Below are 23,612 nucleotides of genomic sequence, written 5' to 3'. Positions count from 1 at the left end.
TACATGTGGATATTGAATCTAACCCTATGTTTAGACCTTAGTATCCAGTAGATGATAATTTTGGATCTAGTAATGACAAACACCTTTTGAATGTCAAGTCATACCAGAAAAATAAATTTTAGATAGCAAATCTAAAACATGCATTAAGATAAAATAGTCATCAATATTAAAGCCTGAGTAGACTTACATAAAACACCATGACCTATTTAATACATGAATATAATGACTACATCTAACCCCCTACAAAGAGATTTTTAGCTATGCTTATTCATCGAAGTTGTACCGATAATCCTACAAACACGAGCTTGGAAGTTTATCTGTCGTATCACTTGAGCAACAGTTCCACCTTTAATCTCCCTCTCTTATTCTCCTATTATAGACCAAGGTGTACATACTCCAATTTTTACTAACTCGCTTAACTAAAAATCTCTTTGCAATGAACAGGAGACCCTTATTTATAATTGTGGATCAGGGCTTTCGTTAGGCGCATCTCCCATACTCACCTAGCGAGCATGTTGTCTTATATGTTAAGCAATTCTAGCTTTCTAACAGCTGGTCCTAGATACCATTCTTCGGTGGGTACATTACCCTTTCACTTAACTAGTAAAACATTACTTCACCATGAAGTTATGCCAGCTCATCCAAATAATATTTGGCCGCCTCATCTCACTTAGCGCGTCGTGACTTAGCCAGATTTTTCTAGCTTAGTGCGCCATGACTTAGCTAGCTTTTTCTGGCTTAGCCTTATTTTGATTGAATGGTGAATTTTTCCTTTTCTCGGTGCTTTCTAGGTCTTTTTCTCAAACAGTTAAAAAGTTCATACAAATATTTTATCATATTTACCTGATAAATTGGGTTTTTCATTGATTGCTTGTAAAATTTATGGAACTATGTGCTTGTACGTATAATTAAAAAGTGATAAAAGCTCAAAGATAAGCAAGATTTGTCTATCTCAGATGATGTCATGATTTTGATAATGACAACACATATTGGTAACAAACTTGAAGTCAAACATTGATTGAAGTTAACTCAAGCGGTCAAAGATTCCCTAGATGAGTGATCAAGTTATTCCTCCAAATCAAGCTAAAAAATTAGGATTTATGTTCACCAGTGATGTCCTATGATGATGGTGTCTGACTCGAAGATATATCAAGCCTCACACAGAAGAATATTCAAATGAAATACTTATATGATTTATATATCCATCAAAAGGACTTAAAGCTTTAGAGTTTGAAAGAGAGGAATAGTGAAAGCTTGTTTGATTGTGCCTTTCTGAGTGATAAGAGTATTGTAAAAACACAAGGGTGTTTTTTGGATGCATTATGGCTAAATCACACACACAACTAGTTTTGAAGCATTTCTTTTTCAAATAAAATCACCAAAAAAATTTAACCTAGCCAGATGAATTTGAAACTACCAGATTGATTAGGACATGTTTTTGAATTATATAATCATTGAACAAATGTCTAAACATTAGATGAGCGAGAATTAAGTTTATAATCGATTATAACAATTTCTTAATGAATGGTAAAGATTCTCTATGAAAACCTTCCAATTAGGGCGGCAATAATCGATTATTGCAAGTACCTAATCGATTAGGTCATTTAATTTTCCCATGGATTTTTTTTATAAAATGAACCATTTCTTAGTCTATAAATAGAGGTAATCCCTTTCATTTCAAATACACCAGAAAACCGGAGATGCCTCACTTTCCTCTTAATTTCTCTCTAAATTGTTTCTCTTGCTCTGAGATATTTTTAGCGATAGCACTTTGAGAGCGTTCTTGAGTTTAGTGAGAAAACTGTTATGAGAAAGAGAATTATGGTAAATTTAATAAGAGTTATTTTCCTCTTGAGTAAACTATTCTTTCTTAGAAAGTAATTGTTTAGGTTTGGAGCTAAACTTGTATAAAAGCTCTTTTGGGGATTAATATAAGTCCTAATTTGGTTCGTGAGCTATGCCATTAAAGAAAATTTCCTTTTTTGTGTTCGTGAAGAAAAACAAGAGAAAAATATTCCCAACAGTTCGAGTTCATCCTAGTATAAAATCTCACTTGATTTTTTAGTTCAATCTATGTAAAATCCCAGTAGGTTCGAGATCAACCCGATAAACAATATTGGTTCAGTTTATAGTCAACCCGTGTAAAGCCTCTGCCCGGTTCAAAGGATAGCCAACTCGAAACTCCAACTTGATTCTAGATTATCCAGTGCAAAATATCAGTTTGGATTAGATACTAACCGCTCAAATCTTTGTTCGTTGTTTGGCGCGAAGACTTCGCGTCATTCCTCAATTCATTGTTTGGTTGGAAGTCAACCTGTAAATTTATTTTCCTTTTGTAAGGGGGTTCGTTGGCTTAACCTTCTAAAATCTCTCAAGATTTATTGAACACTCTCAAGATAAATTCTTATGGAGAGTAGTAAGTTACTTCTTTAAGATTGAACCTCTATAAATCTCTTGTGTTATCTCTCTTCCCTAAACTTTTTACTTTTCTTATTTTATTTATCCTTATTTTCTATTGCATATTCAAACGTTTTTATTAAATGTTTTCAAACTCTAATTTAAAAAATAACTATGTTTTGAACTATCGCGTTTTAACCCTCCACAATTAAACCCCCTCTTGAATTTGGAGTCTTATGTTCAACAAGTGGCATCAGAGCCTAACTTATATTCAAAGACTAATCGTCTCAAGTGGAGGATGACTTCCAATACTATTGTTATAAAGATGACTTTCCTAAAGACATCACCTTCGTTTAATGGTGATAGCTTTGAACTAAGGAAATCTAGATTTAAAATATTCATTCAAAGTCTTGATTTAGAATTATGGGAAACTATAATTAACAGTCCGTTGAACCCTACTCATCGCATAAATAGTGAAGTAGTAGATAAACCATATTTCCTTTGTCCCATAAAGGTAAAGAGAAAGTTTGAAATTGATTTCAAAACAAAAAAAAATGTTAGCCATGTCTTTCGATGATAATCAATTGTTCCATGTTCATAATTGTAACTTTGCCAAGAAAATGTGAGATACTCTTGAAATGATCTATGGAGTCTCTCCAAGCACCAAACAAAAGAGAATGAACACTCGAGGTAAACAAGATGAATCTCTCTTTCACAAATGTTTTTAAACCCTTAGATATTTTGGAAATAATGTTAGAACCTTCGTTGCTAACAAATATTGAATAAATAAGATTTAAGAATTGGAATAAAAAATTTGATTCAATCCTTAAATTGAGAGATGTGAAACTTTATGATTTTTCGGAAAACTCTTAGAAGGAAGAAGTTGTTGAGAAGAAATGGGATCAAGTCTATAAAAATACCTATCAACTTTATCACAAACTCTAGTGAAGACAAATTAAATCCAAAAATATCTTTCGAAAGAACAATCTCCATATTTGAACGATCCTCATAGGATTCAACATCAAATGGAGGAAATTCATCTAGAAGAGAATATGAAGAAAAATCTCCATCTAGTGGAATATTTGAGAGAAGAAAGTCTCTACAAAAAACACATTTAGATATTCAACATCAACGAGGAACATCTAAGACTCAACCTCTGGTAGAACCTTCAAAGAATCTTTGACCAACGAAGAAGATGAAGTTTGTTTGAAAGCATCTCACGAAAAAAGATGACCATAGGTAATAAAGTTATCATACAAGCAGTTGTTTAAATTAAGTTCTAAGTTAATCAAAGAAAATTATAATATTAAGTAACATAACTTAGACCTTAAATATTATCTTGAGTTTCTAGAAAAGAGTAATGAAATGCTTAACAAAATTGCCAATATTAGAAACCTACTTGGAACATGTGAGACTTGTGTCTCGATAAAAAAAAAGTAAAAGATTTCCATTAAATTCTAAGTAATTTTACTAAGGGGAAATAAAACCTTGGTCTTGATTATATCAAGTCAAAAACCATTCTTAAATAAAATTGGATTAAGGTTTAAGTCTGGTAGAACAAATAGTAAACGATTTAATAGTGAATCGACCTATACATAAATATTCTCTCTGCAATAAATTTGGATATGTAGATCCATTTTGGAAACCACTAAAGCACCAACGCACCAGGACCTAAAAAAATTTGGGTACCAAAGCTGGAAACCTATTGTGCTTTGCATGGATGCTTTGTAGCTTTAATGAAGCCTTAGAGCATATTAAATGTAGATATGCAAAGAATAGTGTATACCTTAGATTATACAATAATGCGTGTCTATAATGATGTTGGTGATCCAAGGATGTTAACTGTTGGTGTATATCAACGATTGTGATAAAAGTAAATGTTAAGTGAGGATGGTCTCAACATCTTTGATCTATGATGATCATTTAACCTCTTAGTAAGTGGAAAAGATAAGTTTGTAGTGCATATATCTATCTCATGTTTAACCAACCCGTGTATCCAATATTCCATAGAGAATGGTGTACAACATTATGTCGTCATTTCCTTGAAAGGGGGAGCCTATATTAACGTTATTTGGTAATAAAAGTAGTACATTGTTTAAAGGTTGAATAATCGGAAAACTCAAATTGAACCTTTAATTAAGTACTTTTATTATCAACTCATCAATTTTTTAAAAAAAATCTCTAACAAAATGTTTGAGCTTCCAGTATTTAATAAGAAAATGGTGCAACCAGAATGAGCAAGGGTGTAAGAAGCATGGGTACCAAGAAAAAATTCATCCGAATAATAAAAAAAACACTAAGGAGGATGAAAATCAAGAGGCTAATCAATTAGATAGTCGACTAGGTAACCTAAGCGCTTCAAATTTTAGACAAAATCTAATTTGATCTTTGACTCCAAGTCAAATATGTGCATTAATGGCAGACTTGTGAGATCCTAACAAACAATAGGGTCTAATCAATTAGGGCCTCAATATAATTGATTATATGACCTATTTTAGAAGATTTTGGCTCTCATGTTTTCTTGGCAGAATCTTCATTGATTGTATGCAATTATTGCATGCTTAAACCTCGCTTGAAGAACTCAACTACGTCTTTCTAGAGGGACTTGACTAAGTCTCACTCAAGAAGCACATAGAAGAACCATTTAAGACTTATAGGTAGGAACAAATCCTCAAAAAGGCTCTTAACGGAGATCTGAGACGAATCATACGTTAAAACATTTTGGCATCTATGAGTCCTTGTGCTTGAGGAATTGTGTAGTAGTATAATTTAGAGAGATCTTTGGGGTGGGGAAGTGTCACACGCTTGGTCCCTCATCCTTTCTGAATCGCCCTTTCATTAGTTAGAGCGCCCTCTTTCATTTTGAGCGCCCCTGGTCCAGATGTGTCTCCTGAACCTCAAGCTTCCTTGTCCATAACGTTCAATCATGCGTAGAGCATATACTAGGTCAATAGAAGTTACATGGGAGCTTAACTAAACCCCTTGGATTTTAGGGATTCAACCACCCGTGCTTAGAGTGGTTGCTAAATTATAGGATATCGGGAAAATTCCAAGTCCCCTGTTGGTTGGAGATAGAGAGCATTGAAAACGTTTATATAGAGCGTCACTCAAACCAGTTTTATAAGGACGAGTAAGTCCAAACTCTAATACGGTATCAGAGCATAATAACTTTTACAAATAATTTATCTTGGTTCCTCCTACAAACAGGAGTAGTCCATCCCCCTTGCACTTCCAAGAGATTTCTACTATAACTGAATCTAATTACAAGTTTCTCAAGCACACAAACAAGAGACTTCCAACTCCCAAACATACAAATAAGGGACTTCAATGCTCAAGCACCCAATCAAGAGACTTCAGATTTCTCAAGCACACAAGTAGGAGACTTTACAAATGTTTAAGCACACAAGAAGGTGACTTCACAAATGCTCAAGCACACAAGTAAAAGACATCACAGCAGCTCAAGCACACAAGTAAGAGACTTCACAATAGCTTAAGCACACAAGTAATAGACTTCTAACAATATATCTAACCAATAAATGATAGTGATAGAGTGATAGTTATACTTGATATACAATCATAGGTGTAATCAAATTACAACACAGGAAACTTTAAGACTTAAGAACTTCTAAGAATGTACAATGGTAAGAAGTTCTAAGTTAGCTTGTGCTTTTTGTTTTGATAGAGTAACTTCTCTTTTTCTTGTCAATGCGCATTGTTGTATCTTTCTTCAAATATCTAGCTCTTTTTAAAGAGTTCCATGAAAGAATCGTTGGAGAGTTCTTCATACACAAGAGAAACGTTGTAGAGAAGCATCAACAGATCCATTGCAAAGCTTCCTCAAATAGATAATGCTTTTACAAACTCATTTGAACTTCCTTTGCTACAAAAGGAATTATCAGTTGCAAATGTTCAGTCTTCTGCAAATTTCTGTTGAGTTATCTCGTAATCAGAACAAGAAAAATTGACCTCAGAGTCTGATAGCGACGTGTCCTAACTTCCTCGGTTCTTGAGCTTTGATTGTGTTCAGGCTATTGTCCTTCAGAGTCTGAGTCTTGACTTCTGATCCTTCATACTTTGACTCTTCATAAGATGGCTTGTTCAGAGTTTGGAGATATCAGATTTTGATCATCTTAATCAGAAGTTGATTTTTTAGAGTTTGATCTTCAGAATTTGCCTCTTAAAAAGCTTCTCTTTCAATGTTCAATGCAGTTTCAGAACTAACTTTCAATCAGTATATTGATCTTTGTATTTGCACACTTGAACACACATTAGACTACCCAATTATTCTTCAAATACTTTGTTATCATCAAAACTTAAAGGATATGGTATAAACCAATTTTGTTCCAACGGTGACATCTCTCACATTACAAGTCGATTTTGTAAAGATGAGTTAGGTCAAACTCTAAATAGAAAGACCGGGTTTCAGACTCATGTGACTATAAATACATTAGCATCATAATATTAATGATGGGCCATAACTTAGAGAAATACAGATATACAGTAGCCTCTCACCTCACGTGAGTTGGCTCTCAATATTTGAACAGCCTTAAAATCTCTGATAACTCTTATCTATTGGGAGTTATCAAGCATTTGTACTTTAAACGAGTATATTATTAGTATTTTAAATTTGGGCTGAAAGGTTGAGAGCGATTTTCCTAGGACCAAACTTGGAACGGATAGTGACGAATCCTCCTTCCATCGTGGAGAGAGCAACTACTCCTCTTTGATTGTTTCTCTAACTGTTATTTCTCAGCCACATTGTAACCATGTATGATAGGTGGCGCGAATTGTGGGTTTCGCCCTATCGAGTGGTTCACCTCAAACAACCCAACTCAATTGAGCGACCTATAGGTTTATTTTGAGCGACTAGCCCCCAATTCAACTGAGCGACCTATAGGTTTATTTTGAGCGACTACCCTATCTAGGAGCTTGCACAATGTTTAATGTATCTAGTTCTTTATTACTTTCTCATAAAATATCTCAATTAAGTTCATGCACAATGTTTAATGTATCTAGTTCTTTATTACTTTCTCATAAAATATCTCAATTAAGTTCATGCGTAATTATCTCGGAACAATCAAATTTATTATTTCGTACACAAACTCAAAGAATATATAAAGTAAGGCAAATAAACATCACAAACTTGAATTAAGCTTTACTATTTTAAAATCCTGCTTCATTTCTTTAGAAATCGTCTTAGAGGAGAAACATCCCACTATTGAAAGCAATAAATAGAAATAGTACATATGAAACATACTTATCAACAAAAACACGTTTAGATTGACTTATTAGAACTTAACTATCATAAATATGTGCTATATGTGCTAAGCTGTTTAATAAAAGAATAAAAGAATTTGTAAAGTTATCAAATAACATGTTCACAAGTTGTTTTTAAATTTCTTTCGTACCTATTGAAAATCACTCTCCAACCATAACTGAATATTTAGAATACCATACATTCACCATAATTTTTAATACATACTGTGATGTCTTATTTTTGAGAAAATAATAAATGGGAATTATCCGATTATTACATTATCTTTGCCAAAAAATAATAAATGGGAATACCATACATTCATCCTAAACAAAATTTTTGAACATTACTAACCCGTATAAAAAATACTATCAGATAAGCAACATAAAACTGCTTATCTCCCAAGGAACAGATTTCTGAAAATCAAACAATGTCGGGGCAGGGGGGGAAGGAATCCTAAAAGAAACTTGGGAGTATAACTTCAGTTTATATGCCCTAGAGCATTCAACCAAACTCAACTGTTGAAAGTAAATCACAAACAAAATTTGGTCTGCTGGGGAAGTTGTGATGATCTACGACAAGAAAAATCACAGCACCTTGTCTATACCTGAACTAGTTCATACCCATATTCTTGAACATTTGGGTTGTTCGTTGAGATGGTGACTAATTCAGCTACGACCAATCCCTGCAATCACCACACTTCCATTCTTCTTCAAGCATAGATGGTGATTCAATCCAGCGTGAACACTTTTTGTGAATCCACTTCGGACAATCCTTACAATTGAGATCCGGGGCTGGTTCCGTTTGTGAACATTCCGTACAACTATGAACATTTTGATTTGATGAAATTGTAGGTTCCTGGTTGTTCTTTAAACTAGTAGATGCAAGAAGTTCTTCAGGAACATCGAATGTACAAGAATCTTTGGTAAATCCTGACAAGTCACCGGGTGCATAAGTTTCCCCATAATCTAGGTCCATAAGTTTAGACTCGATTAGGGATTCAAACTCAGTGTATTCATTATCTACAATTTCCGAGTCATTCAGAAGATTGTAGTGAGCGGATAGAGAGTCATGTTCTACAAAAGGTGGGAAAACCTCTGCAGGCAGATTATCCACTTCATCCTTTGTTGAAATTTCACCTCCAAAAGAGCCATTACTGTTCCCCTCGGGTTTAAAAGCGCTTCTAGTTGGCATTTTCTGAAGGCCTGACCGAGAGACGAGGTTAGACTCAATTCCTGCATCGACCTCAAAGTTGGGTTCTGCAATCAGTTCGACATTTGAAAGAAAAAATGACAGAGGATTGTTCTCTTGTTTAGAAACCTCCTCTGCAGGAAAGATCGGGGTATCAGGCTCACTTGTTCTTGCGTCAGCTAGTGTTCTGCGTTCAGAAACCTCCTCTACAGGAAAGATCTGGGTATCAGGCTCACTTGCTCTTGTGTCAGCTAGTTTTCTACGTTTAAAAACATCCTCTGCAGGAAAGATCAGCGTATCAGGCTCACTTGCTCTTGCGTCATCTAGTGTTTTGCGTTTAGAAACCTCCTCTGCAGGAAAGATCAGAGTATCACGCTCACTTGCTCTTGCGTCAGCTAGTGTTCTGCTTTTAGAAACCACCTCTGCAGGAAAGATCGGGGTATCAGGCGCACTTGCTCTTCCATTACCTAGTGTTCTGCATTTAGAAACCTCCTCTGCAAGAAAGATCGGCGTATCAGGCTCACTTGCGCTTGCATCAGCTAGTGTTCCAGAACCAGAATCTGCTCCAGAGTCTTGTTTCTTGGAAGCCTGGGAGTAAGGACATGCAGGTGACTTTATCTTGCGACACCTGCAACATTTGAAGCCAAGCACAGAAAATATTTTGGACTCTTCAAGTTCAAGAGCTTCAGCATGATACCACCCTGAAAAGCCCACATACAAAGATTAGATAATAAATTGTAAGCAGTTAAAAAGTGTTATCATTTACAACCAGAGAAAAATACTTACTGGTACATGTTTCACAGCCTATATACATTAGATCGGGCCTATATGGATTTTGGCACACCTGACAAACAGGTTCCAATTGAGGCAAGCTTGTACGCCGCTTCAGAATTATCTTTTTTAGCCTGAAATCAAGGCCTGAATCTTCACTGTTATTCTTTTTCCATATAATACCCCAAGATTTTTTGCGACTACTTTTTGATTCCAGAGAGGAATACGAAGCAACTTTTTCCATGTCAGATCGACAATCCTTTGCCCTGGTAGATAACAGTATTTGGTTATCACATTTAGGCTTTAGTCCCTTCAAAATTGGCAAGGAGCTGTGTTCATGTCCTTTTGACAATAAGGGACTGGTTAGAGATTTGTTATTGGTCTCTTTTTGAGCAAGTAATCTGGTATGATAACATTGTTTGCATGTGGTCAAGAACTCAACGTCTGTATATGTAGGGAAAGTTGGATTTATTGAACAACCCTCATGACAATAACCTGACAATTATACCCACCCATATGATATTAGAAATATAGAGAAGGTGATGATTATCTCGAACATAGTAGTTACAGATATAACTACTGTGTTGTGTACTTTAATATATGGAAAAAAAATGTTAAACCAAAGCACATACAAAATCAAAAAGATGAAGAGACACAATTTAGTGACTCTTTATTTTTTATTTTTTACTTGTTTTTATTCTAGGAAGAGAACGATTCATTTTATAAGAAACTAAAATGTCTCGTTTCAAGAATTCCCAAAAGCACTATAACAGAATACTATAGTAAGCGAAAGGATGATGAATGGGGTACCTTTACATGTGCTGCACTTGAGAGCATTCCTGTAAACAAAAAAATAGGGGGGAAACTGAGGTTTTAGAGTGAAGAGATGTTAAAAGAAAAGAAGGAAGGGATACCGTAGAATCATGTGAAAAACTAGAACCAAGTTAGGGTAATTACCTAAAAAAAACATCCTGCTTACATACAGAACATGATGGCATGTCTAAATTGTCTCTCTTGTGAGTGAGGTAAGAAAATATGTCCGTGAAGATAGCATTCAACCGTCTTTTGTGCCATTGAGATGCAATATTCAAGTTATCTTTATAAGATGGCTCTTTTTCATTGCTTACTTCATACTCTTTTATCATATGTAAAGGAATTCGTGTTTCGAAAAACCAGTACTTCCCTCCTTTTGGCCCTTGATCAATTTTAGCATTCTTCAATACCCGAGAAGGAATATGCTTTTGGCTCCCAAAATCTATATCATATAATGTTTTTCCCTCTTCACGTTTTTTGTCACAAATATTTGCATTTCTAAAAGCAGAAACTTCAGTATCTTGAACTTTTCCATCCTGGAGGTTATATTCCGGCCGAATCAGATCAGTCCATCTGATATGAAAATCCAGATACCGGACCTGGTACAAATAATAATATCAAACATCATCGAGTTATTGTTGTCAGATCCAATATACTGTGATACATCTTATAATAATCAAAGGGGAACCTGCAGTGCAAGTTGTGATGCATTCCTACACATTTGAACGGCAGCTCTCCAAATCATCTGTCGGCTTCTCTTAGGAATTTCAGAGACACCAGAATCAGGATAGATAATACTCAAAATTTTCTTTGAACCACCTGTTGCCCATACAACAATTAGTGATTTTATTCCCAAACATATTTAAACAATAACCAAAAAATGGAAAAATTAAATTTGATCAACCAGACGTCAATTTATTTACTACCTCCATTCCTTTGTAATTTTTGTTTTAAGATTGTTTACACGTACCAAGAAATAAAATCAATAAATTTTGGTTACTTTTGATAGAATTATTTGGTTTTTCCTAAACGGAACTCTTTATTATTTCACTTCACATATATCTCCCTCTACAATAAATAGTAAGAGCTATATTTGACAAAATAATAATTAATACTACTTCAAACTTTGAAAACAATATGGTGTAAGAGAATAATCGCCTTGGCAATCTGTCATTAGAGAGAGTATCCCTCTACTAGATTTGTTTTTCTGTTCCATTATGATGTATTTTCCCCATTCATATATTGTCAATAAAATTCCATCAGTTTGCTTCATTATGTTCTGTGCACCCATCAGAGGAGTAGCCAATAATTCATTCCCAGTTAATCGTAGAATTAACATGTATTTAAAGAAATACCTTGCCGAGCTGCTTTTCTGACCATGAATTTTGGCAATGCAGCTTTCTGAAACACAGATTTGGTAAATTTGCTATTCCGCCAGCCAAAGTTCTCACGGAGAGGGTCAACTGCATATTTGATAGGTTGTTTTCTACATATGTCGCATGATGCACGTGTCCGTGTTGTTCCAACAATAGATGTAGCACTTTGTATTGTAAGAGATTCAACCAACCACTCATCAGTCAGCTTAAACCATTTGCCACAAAAAGTAATTGAGCGAATGTTCTCTTCTAGCTGAAAATGAAAATTTATTACACATACAAAAACATATAATTATACCTTAAATAATTAAAAATATCCCTGATTTTGAAAAACTGAATAAGACTACTTACTTTAAGTAAAAGGGGCTTTATGTTATTAAATGATGTGGCCCTTTCCATTTGTTCACGCCATTGCCTTCTATAGTTTCCATTAAGAAAGGGCCCATCTATTAAACCATGTAAGCTTTCCTCTATATATATGACATATGTTGCGATGGTAGGGCTAATTCCTTCTCCACTCCTTACAGGAGCAAGACCCGAAAAGATTCTGGTGGCACTTTTGGTGGCACATATAGCAGCATGATTTAACATGCATCCTTTCTTGCTTGAAGCAGGGGCTTTACAAGAAAGGCACCAGCCACACCTCTCTCTAGGAACCTCCGCAAGCTTCTTGTCAGAACTTGGCCAAACGAAGCGTGAAACTGTTAGTGAGAATGCTTTTTCCATCAAGTTAGCGTTTTCAGATGTAGCTCTCCTCAAGTCAGTCACGTGACCTTCTGATCTAGAATCCTCTGAAGAAAGAATGGCCAAGTTAGCAGCAGCAGATGCAGCAAAATCACCATGCATATAGTAATTAATGTATGACTGAGGTTTATAGGAGCAACCCATATACACAAAATCATTAGTTATATTTCCTTTGCTCTTTCCAAAACCAGTTTGATCACCTTTAGTTTGCAAAGACAAATTCATAGGCAACCCCGTGTCATTTGCATGCCCTTGATTAATAAATTGGTTGCTTACCGAGGAGGACTTGGCAAGAATAGGCGCAGTTGATCTTTTATCAGCATTTGGGGAATTTGTATCAGACAGGTGGTTAACAGTAAGAACAGAATTCGTCACAGTTTCCTTCTGAAGTTTCATATCCGTGCTAGGGGACTCCTTAGTTATAGTATTGTCACTGGCTTCACTAGTGGGACTACTGGTAACCAACGAAGCATCAAGGGATGGGACCATATTATCATCGCAAATCCCATTAACAAATGCTAGACCATTTCCTGGTTTACCGAAACTAACACCTTTATGGTCATTTTCAACCACATGAGGAAGTAATGCAGCAGAGGTGTTTTCATCTATCTTTGAATATTCTGAGCTTATAGCTACTCCGTTTGGACAACATGGGAGTAAGAAGCTTTCTGAAATATTCCAATATTGTAATATCGCTGTGCAAATACTGGAGTATACATGTCTATGTTGCATGGAAGCATAAAGCACTCGGATGACTTCAGGAATGTCATTCTGATTGTAGTATTTAAGACAAAACTCACTGCTGCTGTCGTTGAGCCTGCAATCATGGATCATGCGTTAGAACCTGAAATTATAAGTGCAGTTGCAGTTACGGGGACAATATGGGCCAAAAGTAAAAAAGTAAAACAGAACATAACCAATGCAGAAATTTAAGTCTATGAGAAGAAAATACATCTGGAATTTGAATTTCATTAACTTTCGAGTAAAGCACATTTATCCATCATAACAAATGAAAGAGTTAAAGTAACGCAATAGATTTTGAACATACACAAGTAGGTGGTCGCAAGTACCCATGAAAAGCTGCCCGTATAAATCCGTTCCAAATACTTCAGCCCCTTTAAGAGATGTTCCTCGTGCAATTGTTGGCCCAGTCATATTTATTTTGCACTCTGGACAATACCATGCCCCTTCTGGTATGTACATCTTCATCACACCGATACACCTTGAATGATAAACAGCGGGACATCCATCACAGCAAAGCAAGGTCCCCTCCATGCCACAGAGGCGACATTCATCTCCATTATCGTCAACCTCGTCCTCAGAATTACCAGGTAAGTTCACAGCATCTAATTTTGAAACAGACTTCAGAGATTCTTCATCCTGGCAATCAGCAGTTTTGGCATGTCGTTGATGGACTCTTTGTGGTCCATTTTCTGCAAGAGGAATGTCCTCATCATCATAATTCTTCCCGACCTCTAATACTTCACGCATGTTCATTTCAGCTTTCAGCTCCTCGGACTCCAAAACCTCTTCGCAGAGAATTTGCAATATCATTAACTTCCTACTTGCGGGCAATGAATAATACTCACCACATAAAATCTCAGTATAAAATCCTTTCCCCTCAGACCCCTTGGTGTATCCATTAACTGTTAAATATTGAATTATGAAAACAGGCCAAGTCAATGCATCAAGCAAGCTCCAATCACTGTACCTGGAATAATACATATTCAAATTCAAATTGATAGCTTTTTCAATACAAATAACAATCTCAAAAAGAATAACACGAGCATGTATATGGTGGTGCACAAATGGAGACACATTAAAAGAATGCTGCAATTATGTAGATGATTTGATGTCTCCTGCCTCTGAAAACTAGTTAGTGGGAATCAAAAACACATTCGGTCGCTTTCAAATTCCTTTACAACAATCATGAAGACTCCAAAAAAATACACATAACATGCTTACGGACATTGCTTAAAGGATGTTCCAAGTTATATTAGGCTGACTAACGGATGTATGACAATGTTTACGGACATTATCATAGGTGTTGTATGTGTTATTTTCCACTAAAAGTAACAAACTACTCATAAGTACTTATGCATAACCTCCTTCTGAATCTTAACTTTCATGCTGTTTTTATCCAAAACAAAAATTTAGAGCTCTATCAACTTTGCACCTATAGTAATGTAGGTTCCTACCTCTATCAATTTATAGTTCTGAAATAAATAAATCACTAAATATTTAGAACTCTAAATTCGAAAGCATGATTAAGTTACAGCATAAATAAGATAGTGCCACAGCATAAAATCAAAAGTTGATCAAGAGAGAAAAAAAATTATTACCTAAGGCATTTTGATGCAATCTTCGAGCCCTCGGCCGAAAGATTTTCCAGATGACGTTTCAAAGCACGCATCAAAGAAACATGAACAGCATCAAGCAATGTATTTGATACTCGACAGTTAAGAGCACCAACGAATTCATCTAAAGTAAACGGACTCAGAAACAATCGAAAGCTGAATGATCTTAGAAATGCATAAACTGAAAACAGGTGTGAAACATAATTCTCCGGCACACCAATAGTTCCCGAAGATGGTGGTAACTGCAACTTCGGCGGCAAGTCTAAAGTTGGCAATTCAATCCGTTTTTCAGCTTCCAAACCTAAATCCATGGAATTGTCCGTTACATCTCCCGTTTCATCTTGTTCCTTTTTGTTTTCCGCACGCAATTCAGACAATTTCTTCTCCTTCTCTTTCGCCTTATCGATCTTCTGCAACAACCTTTCATCCAATTTCTTCTTCCTCCGAATCAAATCTTCATCGAACTCACAATCCTCCAGAAGAATCTTCCTAATAACACTACTATCCAAATCCTCAGAAACACGGTTTTCAAACTCGACTCTATATAAACCAATCTTGTAGCTTACAACTTTTCCGATTCGAGAACGTTTTGGAAACTGCTTCAAAACGTATCGTCCAATCAATACAATCGGCTTAGGCTTCTTCGAAACACCCGTAACCGTTCCATCCTCTGTTCTTCTCTGCTTCCGCGGTCGACCTCGCCGCTTCGGAACCGACGGTGGTTCCGTCGCCGGTGGCGGTTCTGTCGCCGGAGGCAGTTCCGTCGCTTTGGTTTTTCGCGGAAGCTTCATTGAATGTGAAGAGTTAGGGTTTGGGTGAAGAAGCTAGGGTTTGAAAAATCTGCAGCTTCTAATGATGAAAGAATAAGAGCGTTGGCGTGAGCGCGCGCTTTTGACGGACTAGGGCTGTTTGATGATTGGGTCATCAGCCCGTTTAAACGTAAATTTTAGCGGGTTGGATTAGTTTACTTAATCCACCTGTTCTTTTTTAAATAGTGGTACTTTAAGACTGCTATATATCGAAATTTGTTACTTTATTTCTTTAAATTCTATAGTCATTCCTTATGTTATTTTATCTTTATAATTTAGTGTTAGCTTTCATTCGGTTCCGTTAATATTTGTTGGAATGAGGTAATGTGTGATGAATTTTTTAATGATGATATTCAATTCTTACAATTAAAGTATTATTATTTAAAATAAAAAATACTAATATTAACATGAGGTTGAATAAATTTTTAATTAAATTTTGAAAATTTTAGTATTTTAATTTTTTTATTGTAAATAACATGTTAGTTAAGAGATTTAATGATTTAAAGTTATTTTAAAAAATTGAAAGGTCAAATAACAACTCGTAATATACTTTAGAGCTAAGATTATTGTAGAATACTTGTGCAATAGAGATGGTTCACCCATAAATAGACAAGGTGTGGATCTATGTGCTTGCAGATATGAAGTTTGTAGCAACTTGTTGATTTGGCTTTAATATTGATAACACTTTTTAGAGAAATTTTTCAGTAGTCTTATTGTTCAAGGTTTATTAGTTAGATGATATCATCACTAGTTAAGTGATCGTGCTCGACAAGTTGATAAAGTGATTGTGCTTGATATAATGATCAAGTGATGGTATTTGATATGTTGATAAGTGATGGTGTTGGATAAATTGTTGATCAAATGATAGTGCTTGATATGTGGGTCAAGTGGTAGTGTTTGATGTGTTGTTCAAGTGATGGTGCTTGATATGTGGATCAAGTGGTGTTGTTTGAAGATAAAAGTGTGCTGATCAAGATGAAGCCTGGAGATCATCTAATGATGAAGTCAGTGGAGATCTTTGTTCAAATAGTTTGTCTGATGATGGAACCAGATGAAGGTTTGTCTCAGGCCTCATTAAAAGAGGATTTAAGGTTCCAATTATGTGCTAAAGTCAAAGATAATGTGGCAAGGAACCAAAAGCTTATGGGTAGTGAAAGAGAGGAAGTGTGAAAATTCGCTAAGTATGTGTTAAGTGGTCAATGTATGTAAAGGTATAAGACTATCTTTCGATTTTACTAAGGCAAATCACATACACTTAAACCTCTTGAAAAGTCTCTTTTGATTTTATAAAATCACCTAAAATTGTTTTAAAAGCCTGGAAAATTTATCAGGAAACTATATAATCAATTAGAAACATGTTTTACAAATGGATCATCGATTAGGCATTTGGAATAGTCGATTACTTTACTTTGTAACACTTAAAATTTATTGCAGAAGTCCTTTAATGATTTACAATGGCTTGGAATCAAAATTTTCATTTTTGGGTTGCCATAATCGATTATGCACTTGGTATAATTGATTATCACCGTTTAAAAGTCCACTGATTGTTTCCATATTTGAGTCACCTTTTGTCTTATAAATAGAGGTATTTTTCTCATTTCAAACACACCAGAAAACATATTTTGAGATACGTTTCTCTCATTCTCTTCTCTCTCTTTTAATTTCTCGCATTTGCCTTAGTGCTTTTGAGAGGAAAAAATTTATATTTGTGAGGTAGTCTTGTATGGTGTAAGATAAGCATAATTGTAATTCATCATTAAGAGAAAACTTAGTTTGGTGGTAAGTTAAACCAAGTGGAAAAAAATCATTTGGTTGTTGAGGTAAACCAAGTAAAACTTTTGTTTGGTTGGAGAGGTCTCCTTTACTAAAATGCTCAGTCAGTTTGTGAGTTTATCCATCTGCAAAAAGCTATCACTCACTTAGTGAGTTTAGCATGCTATTAAAAAACTTTCAATTGATTGTGGAGGTTTTCGTACTTAAAACTCCATCTTGGAGGAATTCTTGGAGAGAATAGTAGGTCACTTCTTTGAGACCGAACCTCTATTCTTATGATGTTTTCTCTTACCCTTGACTCTTTAATTTCAAGTCATTTATTTTTGTTGCTTTAACTTTGTTTGTTTTACAAAAGGTTTTTAATCATCGATTTTGTAAAAGAATCATTTTGAAAATGGACTTCAATCTCTTACAATTTACTTTCCCTATTGTGTTTGGAGTCTCATGTACAACCAAAATTACCTGCAAAAATATTAACACTCAATTGCTCAAGTCAGTAAGAGATTAAGATGGAGCTCTAGAGAGTGTAATAAATGGTACTTGAGTGTAACTCAAAGTTACGCTTCAATATGAAAGATTATTGTAATTGTCTATATGTTATCCATCATGAAGCGCGTGTAACCGTTGGATGATGATTTAATGGATTTAAGTAAATGGGGAGCATGCTTATACGGGATGATGTGTGAGGCGGGTCCACATGTGTGGTAGTTCAACAAACTCTTGAAGAGAAGAAGTTTATGTGAAGTAAGTCGATCTTATAGGCCTTGGTCTAGGCAGAAATGGTTTCTTGCAAGTCCTTGATGTCATCCATGAAGTAGGGATTATTGATAAAAGGGCATACAAGGTCGATCCAAGAGTTTTAACTATGGCAATCTCGCTCATTGAATATAGACTCGTTTATTAGTAATAGTGGTTGTTATGAGGGACATATGCACTAAATGCATGCAATACTACAACTTTTTTTTACCATGATGGCATCCACATACCCCACGCGCATAAGGAAAAGGGTAACATGCATAGATACACTTAAGTGTAATTACCATTTTGAGATGTGATTTGACTATATGAATGGCTTATTTGTTCGTATGGCTTTTTCAAAGAAAACTTCAAAATTTATGTCCGCTTTATTCAAATTTACACATGGGATTAACTACTTCTTCATTCAATCCCTCGTGACAAGCTAATTAAAACTTGAGTTACTTCATTTTTCATACTTTTTCATTTTTTTATATTTTATTTATGCTTGAACATGGAGAACCTATGGAACCCATTTATACTAGTGAAAAAGTACAAGTGCGCATGTTCCTCTGCAAGGGCGTGAAGACTCGTGGGACTTATTAGGTTTATAACATGATATGATGGTTAGTGCTTGCCCACGATGGCAAGAATCCCGATATTGTGATGTTTTGAGGTAGTTTAGGATACCTGCTCACGTGAGGTGAGAGGCTCTGTTGATGATCAGTGATGCTTGGTAGCAAGAGTATAGTTACACACAGTTGTGTGTTAAGATTAAAGTGAGAGTTATGCTCTTTAGGATGTAAAAAATGTGTATCACATATGGTATGTCATTTCTCCTTTATAGGAGAGGTATTTATAGAGGCCTATAGGACCTAAAATTTTATTGGAAAGGGTTACCACTCACTCAACCAATGGTGAACGGTTAAATCCCTATTTCCAAGGGGACCATGGGTTAGTTAATGACTTTGACTTTCTCTCTACCCAATAAGCGTCTTATATCGTGTTTCCCACATATGGGCGAGGGAAAACCATGGGATGAGGCAACATCTTCTTTTAGGTGACATTCAATCATCGTCACCTATAGGGCGGTGTCTTTTACAAATACAACACTATATAGTCTATCATGCATGAGGCCTTTGGTACAAGACGAAGTGTTTTTCAATTTCGGCTTATAGGGGTACCTTAAGAGTTGGTGCTTCCTATTGTGAGGTATTATATATCCTAGGAAATTTGGGTTATTTGGTCGTAATCATATGCAATCTAGATGAAGAAACACTAAGTATCCCAATCGAGGTTTTTGTTGGCCAGGAGAATCAAAATCTTCTAGACGGAATTATATATAGCTCGATTGATGAGACTATAAGTCCCTCAGGCGGGACATTTTACCTACTTCAGAGGGACGTCCATCAATCCCTCGAGCAATACTTGTTATCAAGTTTTTCAAGGTAGATTAGGCGTGACCCTTGAGTTTTGTCATGCCCGAGGGGACTGTAACACCCTTTTAATCCCCAGACAATTAAATAAATATAGCAGAGTAACATGGAACAAGGGTGCCACAATTCAAATTTAAAAACAAACATCACATGTCATTGTCGTGCATTCACTGAGGAAATTCATCATAGTACATAATAACTTATGTTAACACAGCGGAAAATCAGTCATACGGACAAGTTCATCATCTTTGAAAACTATATCCCTCAAAACTCAAAATAAAACAAATAGAGTCATAAAAACATAAACTCAAAACTCATGTTCCCCAGCGTTACAATATCAGAGCATGACATCTGACGCTAAACTAAACACACTGACTCATGAGCTAATCGTCACCAAGTTGAAAGTCGCTATCCTCAATCTGAAATGACAACATGTAAGGGTGAGTCTCATCACAAATTAAAAAATATGATTACATCATAAATAATAACACATCATAGTTATATTATTCACCCGATTGTATTATATTCAGACAATTCAACATCATATAATTAACACATCATCAATTCATAACACTGAAACACATTCAATCATGTTATGAAAATCATGCATATGAATGAACTGACACTATGCATGTGGTACCAACATCATTAATGGGAATAACCCACCGACCAATCCAACATCATCAAGATACGACCCTACCAGCAAAAGTTCCACACAATGGGAATTATGCCTTTCACTGATCCACAATAATTACACTACAACACGGAAGGCTTTTAAAAGCGCTTTTTTTGGCCTTTAACAGCGCTTTAAAGCGCTGCCAAAGCCAGCGCTGGCATAGGTTACGAAAGCGCTTTTAAAAGCGCTCTGGTAGACCCCCCTATAAGAGCGCTTTTTACAGAAAAAGCGCTCTGGTAGACCCCCTACTAGAGCGCTTCTTCTGGAAAAAACGCTCTGGTAGACCCCCCTACAAGAGCGCTTTTCCAAAAGCGCTTTGGTAGGTGGCGTATTTTTTTTTCTTTTTGTAGCAGCCTATAAGAGCGCTTTTTATGGAAAAAACGCTCTGGTAGACCCCCCACTAGAGCGCTTTTTCAAAAGCGCTTTGGTAGGTTGCGTTTTTTTTTTTCTTTTTGTAGTAGCCTATAAGAGCGCTTTTTGTATCAAAGCGCTTTCGTATGTGGACCTTTAAGAGCGCTTTTTAAAAACGCTGTCGTTGCTAAATGAGATATTTTAAAGTGCAACCTATAATTTCAGCCTCCCAGATCGACCTGTAATATTTTCGACCTGTAATATATTTTCAACCTGTAATATTTTCGACCTGTAATATATTTTCGACGATATATTTTCAACCATAGGTAGGACTATATATATATATACTAATATAATACCATTATAATATCCAAAATTTTATATATATACATCATTATGTCAATCAAACTAAATCTCTAACATCAACAATATTATACTTCAAATATTAATTGGCAACAATATGAACAAAGTTAGTAACCATAGGTAGGACTATAATATTCTCTTCAAATCGACACAAATTAATCCTACTACATGAATAGCTGATGAATATAAAATTGACACAATTCCTCTTTGATTTCTTCCAACTTAAGTCTTGTGTAAGAAGCAGCACGGAATTCGTCAAAGTACTACAGAATAAAAACATAATATGAATGATTTAGTTAAATGTAATAAATTATAAGAAGTTATCTAATTAAGTTATAAATCCATACCGTGATTGGAATCTCTAATTGATTCATTTGAAGGATTTCTTTCATAAACCTTAAAACAAAGTATCCGCAGTCTGAACTGTTCCGCTGTATCGGACACTACATAGAAAAACAAATAAGATTTTATAGTTGTCTTGTTTTATCAAGTAGCATAAATATTATAAGCAAAATTGTGAAAAATAATGTACCTGCACTTTGATCCAAGTAATGTTGTTTGATTTAGTCCGGGATACATGCGCGTCTCGTTGACTTCGGAACACTTGTATTGATCTAACAAAAATATAAAAGCATATATTTAGATCAATCTCACAAATAATTAAATATATAAATATACAAGAATATTTAGAACGATCTCACTTACACATCAATAATTTCCTTCATAGCCGGATAATTGCTCCACTCACCATCTACCGAATTCAGATAATATACAACTTCTCTTATTGGGTTGATAGCAAGCAACAACCAGTGTGCTCTATAAATTAAAACAATAGGTTATATGAAAATTTTGCTACGCAAAAGAAACAAAGATTAAATGAACCAAGAATGAGAAACTAACCCTACTGGTCGGGTATTATACGCCCAAAGAATCAGACTTTCTGTATTGCCGGATGACATGAATCTATCGACTAAGCGCTGTCTAACTGATTCCGGTTCCAAAGCAATTGTCATTCCGCTGCAATGGGCGGAAGACACGAAACGGAATCTGTTTGACAATGGAGTCCCGCGCAACACTCTGTCATGCAACAACCTTAAATAAAAACATTATAAACATATTAGCGGATGAGTGAATAACCGGATGTATGAGTGCATATTAATGTATATTACTGGATGAGTGAAAAACATAATAAACATAATTTGTAAATAAATTGTTCGGCTAATTAAATAATATATCGGATGACACGCCTAGTTGTTCTTGCGTAAAAATCTCTTCCAAGTCAACTATTGCAATATGTGACATGAATTCAACACCAAAGATACCTTCATCCATATTGATTTGACGGAGAGCACCTTCCTTCAAATCGGACATATCAACAAGTGTTCCGAGCGTCGTCCGGTATCGAGGCACAAAAGCACCACCATTTTTTGCCGCTTGCTTCGGAGGACCCTTAGGTGGTACGCTACGAACGTCCTGTGTCATTTGTTGTGACCCCCGAGCAGATGCCTAAAAATCATATAACGATCGATAAAATATAAAATCATGCAATTTAGATTCAAATTATATATTAACACCTTAAATGTACCTCTTTTAGTGATGCAACAGACTCCTCCTCCTGTAAAATCCCCTTGCCCTTAATTGCGGGTTTTGTAGGAGCAGTCTAAAATTAAAATGTAAAAAATAATTAACATAACGGTGCAGAATTGACATTCGAAAACTAAATGATTCATAATGGTTTTGAACATACCTCATCACCAATGATAATGAGCTCCGAGGGCCATGCAACAAATGACCCTATTGCATCTCGCATCAATGTTGTCTCTGAGACCATGTCAGGTACCGGTAGCATCGCATCATGATCTAATACAACATCAACGGATACTTTCAGGTGTCCATCCGGGAGCGATCTATGGTGAAGTAAATCTCCCACAGTGTTGTGCATTTTTCCCTTGCCAACTAGGCAATAATACGGTACCGATAAGTATAGTTGGCAAGAAGAAATGCCCTAAACCAATAGTAAATATAAAGTCATTATCGTTAATAAAATAGAACAATTTGTAAGGAAAAGAAATTTATAATTACCTCGGGAAGTTTTCTTTGACCGTTGAAACTAGCTTTATCACTAGTTTCTTTCACCGATGCAGTATTGCACTTTTCTCTCATATACAAATCTTTATCTCTTTGCAATGCAGAGACTTGTGCTTGCAATTCCTGCAATTTTTGCAACACTTCTTGATTGGTAGGATTTCTTCTCCTAGGATGCTTGTAAAAATAGGTTGGAGTCACACCATGACCCTTACCCCTCACCCGACCGGGATACTCAGGAGCATCTAGTGCTCTACTAAGTACGCTCCTATCATCCTGGTCCTCACCGGTGGACACCGATTGCGACAAGGTCTCATGTAATTCATTTACATTTCAATAATTATTAGTGGAGATAACAAATCATTTATATATTAAAAAACATTTGATTTAATTAAAGACACAGTATTATACTTACACATTCAGTATAAACTCTCTGAACATCAGGATCGACAGCTTGATTCTTGCCCACACGAGCTTCCTT

General features: G+C 35.6%; 1 protein-coding gene across 2 annotated transcripts; it reads right to left on the bottom strand.

The window, feature by feature from the left end:
• Positions 1-7,809: 7,809 nt before the first annotated feature.
• On the bottom strand, positions 7,810-15,783 carry LOC131641498 (DDT domain-containing protein PTM-like). 2 transcript variants are annotated; one of them, XM_058911801.1, is made up of 10 exons: positions 14,889-15,783; positions 13,595-14,257; positions 12,154-13,363; positions 11,782-12,055; positions 11,115-11,245; positions 10,571-11,025; positions 10,424-10,452; positions 9,629-10,108; positions 9,007-9,543; positions 7,810-8,886 (listed from the first exon to the last, which is right to left on the bottom strand). In XM_058911801.1, the coding sequence occupies exons 1-10, from the start codon at positions 15,692-15,694 to the stop codon at positions 8,324-8,326; spliced, it is 5,148 nt and encodes a 1,715-aa protein (XP_058767784.1). In that variant the 5' UTR covers positions 15,695-15,783; the 3' UTR covers positions 7,810-8,323. The 2 variants fall into 2 exon arrangements, with proteins under 2 accessions (XP_058767784.1, XP_058767783.1); XM_058911800.1 differs by having other exon boundaries at positions 7,813-9,543; positions 14,889-15,782.
• Between the last annotated feature and the right edge of the window lie 7,829 nt (positions 15,784-23,612).

Source organism: Vicia villosa, unplaced genomic scaffold (assembly GCF_029867415.1).
Source record: "Vicia villosa cultivar HV-30 ecotype Madison, WI unplaced genomic scaffold, Vvil1.0 ctg.003781F_1_1, whole genome shotgun sequence".
In the NCBI taxonomy this organism is placed as follows: Eukaryota; Viridiplantae; Streptophyta; class Magnoliopsida; order Fabales; family Fabaceae; genus Vicia; species Vicia villosa.
Note: the sequence above shows the minus strand (reverse complement) of the source record. Positions and strands in the feature narration are given on the sequence as shown.